Source organism: Myotis brandtii, unplaced genomic scaffold (assembly GCF_000412655.1).
Source record: "Myotis brandtii unplaced genomic scaffold, ASM41265v1 scaffold118, whole genome shotgun sequence".
Classification (NCBI taxonomy): domain Eukaryota; kingdom Metazoa; phylum Chordata; class Mammalia; order Chiroptera; family Vespertilionidae; genus Myotis; species Myotis brandtii.
In genome coordinates, this window is record NW_005354090.1 from 1,591,166 (window position 1) to 1,597,165 (window position 6,000).

The window sequence follows — 6,000 nt, forward strand, 5'->3', positions numbered from 1 at the left end:
ATTCAGGTGTATATAGAATGCATAGCTAGCAGTATATCAAGTGTCACTTATTTTGCTCCACTTATGCTTCTGTTGTGCTACCTACATAGTCATCATTGACATCTCTGAGGCACAGTAATGAGGATCAGAATGTATCCATGCTTTGAGATAAGAAAGGACATGACAAGTCTAACTCCATAGCATGGGGCACAGCCTTGAATGTGAGATATCTTAAATATGCAGTTATAGTGTCCACTGCTCTACTGAATTCTAGATCCTCAGATACTGATATTCCAAAGGCTTCTGAATATACACCGAAGCTGACTTTAATATAGCTTTCTACCAAAAATTTGCTCCTGTTCTTGAGGTCCCTTATAGGTTAATTTTAAGCTAAAAATAATAGAATCATCATTAACCACTCCCTCTCATTCACTTTATACTATATTTAAATGATCAGTAAGTTCTCAAATTCATGTCCTCTTCTCTCTCCACCACCGCTGCCACACATGGCTTAGGCCCTGGCCCTCAAGACACTATGCTAAGTGTAATATCCCTGAAGACACTATGCTAAGTGTAATAAGCTAGACCCAATAAGACAAATACTGTATTATTCTACTTATATGCAGTATCTTGAGTAATTAAAGTCATATTGTTTAAAAGTAGAATGGTGGTTTCCAGGGGCAGGGGGGTAGGGAGGAATGGAGAGTAATTGTCTAATGGGTTTGTGAGAAGTTAAAAATATTCTGGAGATGGATGGTAGTGATGGCTGCACAGCAATGTAAATATACATAATGCCATTGAATGGTAAATTTCATGTTATGTATATGTTACAATTAAAAGAATGAAAAAAAATTTTTTTTCAAAATTTGATACACCACCAAACTGTTGGTAAAAATGTGAAGCAACCAAAGCACATTTGGTAGGACGTAAAATGGAAAGAGGTCTGATAATGTCTTACAAAATTAAACCTATACGTATCCAGTGACCCAGCAATTCACTCCTTGGTAATGATTCTAGGGAAATGAAAACATTTGTGTACAAAAGTGATTATAGAAGCTTTATTCATAATAGCCAAAAACTAGAACTAGCCCAAGTGTCAATCAATAGAAGAATGGATAAACTGTGGTCTATTCATACAATTATATTACTCACAGTCAATGGGACAAACTACTGATACATCCAATAACAGAGACAAATCTCAAACACATTATGCTGAAGCAAGAGGGCTTATATAAGAAAACCTATTAAATGATTCCATTAATATGAATGAATGAAAAAGGTAAAACTAACCCATGGTGGTAAAAAAAATTAGAAGAGTGGTTATTTCTGGGGGAATGGGAATTGAAATTGACTGAAGAAGCATGAGGGAAATTTCTGGTAACATTCTCCACCTTGTTAGGGACTAGGATTAGACAGGTGTGTGCATTTGTCAAAACTCATCAAATAGTACTTTTAAGACTTCTGTATTTTGTTGTATGTAAATTTTACCTTTAAAAAGTACCACACAGAAATACTGAACTCTAATCAGTGACAGGCATGATAAAAATATTGAGGTAAAGTGTACTATTGCCTGCAACTTACTTTGAAACATAATAAATTAAAATGGATTGATGAAAATTTATGCAATATTATATGTCAATTATATTTCAAAAAAGAGACAGACTAATGCAATGAATAGAGGGACACATTGAAACATGACAAAGCAAATATAGTAAAATGCTACCTTAAGCATTATTGAAAAGGCACCATGAACATCTCCTTTCTTTTCTAATAGATAGGCAGTGACTTCATGAAGTTGATACTTCTGGGTAATCTAGAAAAGAAGAAAGATAAAGATTTGTGTTCACGAATCTTGCTTGTGAAGTGAGAAGTCCTATTAAAAATGAAACAACCCCAACATGATACTAATTAATGAATCCATATCTTGGTATTATGCTACTTTACAGTATAATATGCAAATACTTGACTTTTGGTCTTACAGTGCCCTATTTTTTATTCTGACTAGACCAAGTGCATTCATTTCCCCCCACTTATTTATTAAAAAATTGTTATGCACACAAATGAGGAATATCCATTGGAGAAAAGGCAACACATATTGTATTATTACATAAGTAGTAATAATATAAACCAGAAATTGATAAGTATAATTATACACAAAATATTTAGAACAAAATGACAATGAAAACACTACGTATCAATCTGTGGGCTCTAAATAAAAATTAAAAAACTAAGAGGGTCTAATAAGTAAAAAAGAAATACCAATTAAGCTTAAACAAAAGAAAATAATGCCATCGAAAGAAACAATAGAGAGATTTAACAAATCCAAAATTATTCTTTGAAAAGATTTATAAAAATGGCACAAATAACATATTAATAGGTTAACAGATAAAAGGAGAAAAACGTGATCATCTCAATAAATGCAGAAAACCATTTGATAAAATGCAGTACCCATTCTTGACAAAAACAAAATAATACAAAACACTCTTACCCATACTCGGAAGGGAATATCCTTAACTTAATAAAAATTATCTATTACAATCCTATATAATAAAGAGGTAATATGCAAATTAACCATCACACCCTCATAAGATGGCTGCCTACGACCAGGCTGGCAGGGGGGTTAGTGAGGGATGACCAAATGACTGAACAGCAGGCTGCGTGGGGCGACCAGGCCGGCAGGAGGGTAGTGAGGGATGACCAAACGACTGAACAACAGGCTGCATGGGGTGACCAGGCCGGCAGGGGGGCCATGAGGGACGACCAGGCTGGCAGAGGGGAGCAGTTAGGGTTGACCAGGCTGGGAGAGGGGGGCAGTGGGGGTGACCAGGCTGGCAGGAGGGGGGCAGTTAGGGGTGACCAGGCCAGCAGGGAGGGAGCAATTAGGGGCGACCAGGCCGGCAGAGGGGGCAGTTAGGGGAGACCAGGTAGGCAAGCAGGTGAACGATTAGGAGCCAGTGGTCCAGGATTGTGAGAGGGATATCCGATTGCCAGTTTAGGCCCGATTACTGGGATCGGGCCTAAACCGGCAGTCGGACATCCCCTAAGGGGTCCCGGATTGAAGAGGGTTCAGGATGGGCTGAGGGGACACCCCCCTCCCCTCATGTACAAATTTCGTGCACCAGGCCTCTAGCCTGACAATAAACACCATAATTAATATACAATATTAGACACATTCGCTTTTAAATCAGGAACAAGGCAAGAATGCATACTATCACTGCTTCTGTTCAAAATATCCTAGAGCTCCTAGACATCTAATAAGAGAAAGAAAAAACTATAAGGTTGGGAAGATAAAAACAACTACCATTATACCTAGAAAATATTATTCTCATAAAAATATCTAAAAACTATTGAATAAAAAAGGAATTTAGCCTGGTTGCCAGATACAAAACGGTACAAAAATTAATAACATAAGGCAGCAATCTCAATAAGAAATGTCATTTCAAAAACTTCCTTTCAAAATGCTAACAAAATTATAAGTACCTAAGGATAAATTTAAGAAAATATGTGCAAAACCTTATGCAAAATATTATATAAAGTGATACAATCTTGCCAAAGAGCATAAAGGGCATTTTTAAAAGATAACCATGTTTCTGAATGTGAAGACAATACTATAAGATGTCAATCTTCCCCAAATTAATCTATAAATTCAATGTACTCTTTTCATCAACATTCCAGAAGAATGTTTTTTAAAGGAACCTGACAATCTGATTCTTAAATTGATGTAGAATAGTAGGAGGTCAAGAGTAGCCAAAGAGTTTTAAAGAAAAACTTAATAAGAAGCCTTATTTTAAACCTATATTAATAAAATATGTGGTATGAGTATAAGAAAACACAAATAATCAAAGGAACAGAACAGAATCCACAAACAGATCCATGTACATTTGGAAGTTGGTGTATGACAGTATCGAATCATAAATCAGTGAGGAAAGCACAATAAAATGCCACATGGACCATTAGCCATCCACATGAAAATATATAAATTCCTCTCTTGATCTGTATACAAAAATAAATTCCAGATGGATTAAAAGCCTAAATGTAAAAAGCTAACCTATAAAATTCATAAAAGAGGACAGCCTTTCTGCCATCAAAGTCAAAAGGAAAAGACTGATACTCAAAAAAAATAAAAATTAAAGGAAAAGACTGATAAATTAAAAGGAAGTCACTAAGCCCTGGCTGGGTGGCTCAGTTGTTTGGAGCATCGACCCATACACCAAAAGGTTGTGGGTTCGACTCCCAGCCAGGGTACATACCTAGATTGCAGGTTTGGTCCCTGCAGGACATGTGCAGGAGGCAACCCATCAATGTTTCTCTCTCACATCAATGTTTCCCTCTCCCCGCCCCCTTCTTTTCTCTCTAAAGTCAATTTAAAAAACAACAACAACATATCCCTGAGCGAGAATTTAAAAAGTCACTAAAAACCAAGTTGAAAGATATGCCCTAGAGACTGAAAGAAGACATCAACATATAAAATCAGCACAAGATTAGAGATCTAGAAATTAAAAATAACTTCTATAAACCAGTAAGAGAAGGGCAAACAGCTGGGAAAATGATAGGAATAGATAATTCAGAGAAAAGAAAATCTAACGGGTCATTAGACATATGGAAAGATATTCAATGTCATTAGTAATCAATGATCCCCATCCCACTGGCAAAAATTAAGAAGTCTAAAAATACTAGGAATTAGCAAGGATGTGGAAAAACAGCAAATATCAAACACTGATGATGAGAATGAAACAAATAGGAAATCAACTTGGCACAATCACTAGAATTAAACTACTCGGTTGTCCAAAGAATTCCACTTCCAGGTATATTACTTAGAGAAACCTGATGGCTAATGTAACATTGTTTATAATGGCAAAAGACTGGAAATAAATGGAATATCTATAATCTATACTAATAAAAGAGAAAGATGCAAATTGACCACCCCTCCACGATGCCCACAAGCCATACCCACCAGCCAATGAGGAGTGAGTATGCAAATTAACCTGACAAAGATGGAGGGTTAATTTGCATAAGCAGGTGTCAAGCGCCCCAGGAGGCAACAGCGGCCATGGGCTCCCAGAACCTTTGCCTGCCCCGGGAGGCAAGGCTGGCTGTGCCTAGCCATGCCCGCGGGCTCCTGGGACCGTCACCAGCAGAGAGCAGAGCGGGCGGAGAGCGGGAGGTTTGGAAGACTTGGCAGAGCAGGAGGCCGCTGGAAATAGAGCAGAGCGAGAGAGAGGGCGGCTTAGAGGGCGTGGCTCCCTTTGTCACCCCAGCTTCCTCATCACAGCTATGGAAACTGACAGCAGGGAGGAGGAAGTCCCACCCCCACAGAATCAGCCAGAATCAGCCGTTGGTCAGACAGCTCTTAGTGGCCTGACAGCCAGGACTCTCATTCACCTGCATCTCAGACCTTGACAGTAGAGAGGTGGGACTATGTCTAAAGAACGACTGTTGATACAACGTAGCTCTGCAGCCAAAAGATGCTGGCGGTATCGACAGAAAATGTCTGAAGAGCAACGTGCGTCTGATCTTGAAAGAAGGCGGCGCCTGTGACAGAATGTATCTGAAGACCAGTTATTGGAAAAACGTTGCTCTGATGCCAAAAACACCGGCAGAAAATGTCTAAAGACCAACATGCCTTTGAAGTTGAAAGAAGGCGGTGGCAACGACAGAATATCTCTAGGGAACAGTCATCAACAAGTACTACCAATTCTGGTAGGAACTGCCTTCTCAGCAAAAATGGAGTACATGAGGATGCAATTCTTGAACATAGTTGTGGTGGAATGACTATAGATGTGAATTTCGCCTATCACTAAATTTCTCTAATGAAAAACCATCCAATGGGAAATTTACTCAGTGTTGTAGCAAAGGGAAAGTCTGTCCGAATGATATACATTTTCCAGATTACCCGGCATATCTAAAAAGATTAATGACAAATGAAGATTCTGACAGTAAAAATTTCATGGAAAATATTCGTTCCATAAATAGTTCTTTTGCTTTTGCTTCCATGGGTGCAAATATTGCATCACCATCGGG

General features: G+C 38.2%; 1 protein-coding gene across 12 annotated transcripts in view; it reads right to left on the minus strand.

Annotated features, from left to right (window-relative positions):
* Nucleotides 1-6,000, minus strand: part of VPS8 (vacuolar protein sorting 8 homolog (S. cerevisiae)) — a 246,001-nt gene that overhangs the window by 75,140 nt on the left and 164,861 nt on the right. For all 12 annotated transcript variants that reach the window (XR_001359954.1, XM_005858444.2, XM_014530618.1 and 9 more), the window contains one exon: nt 1,703-1,792. Coding sequence is in view for 11 of the 12 variants with exons in the window: in XM_005858444.2 (XP_005858506.1) it covers nt 1,703-1,792 (90 nt within the window). In the remaining variant the exon portion in view is untranslated. The remainder of the gene's footprint in view (nt 1-1,702; nt 1,793-6,000) is intronic.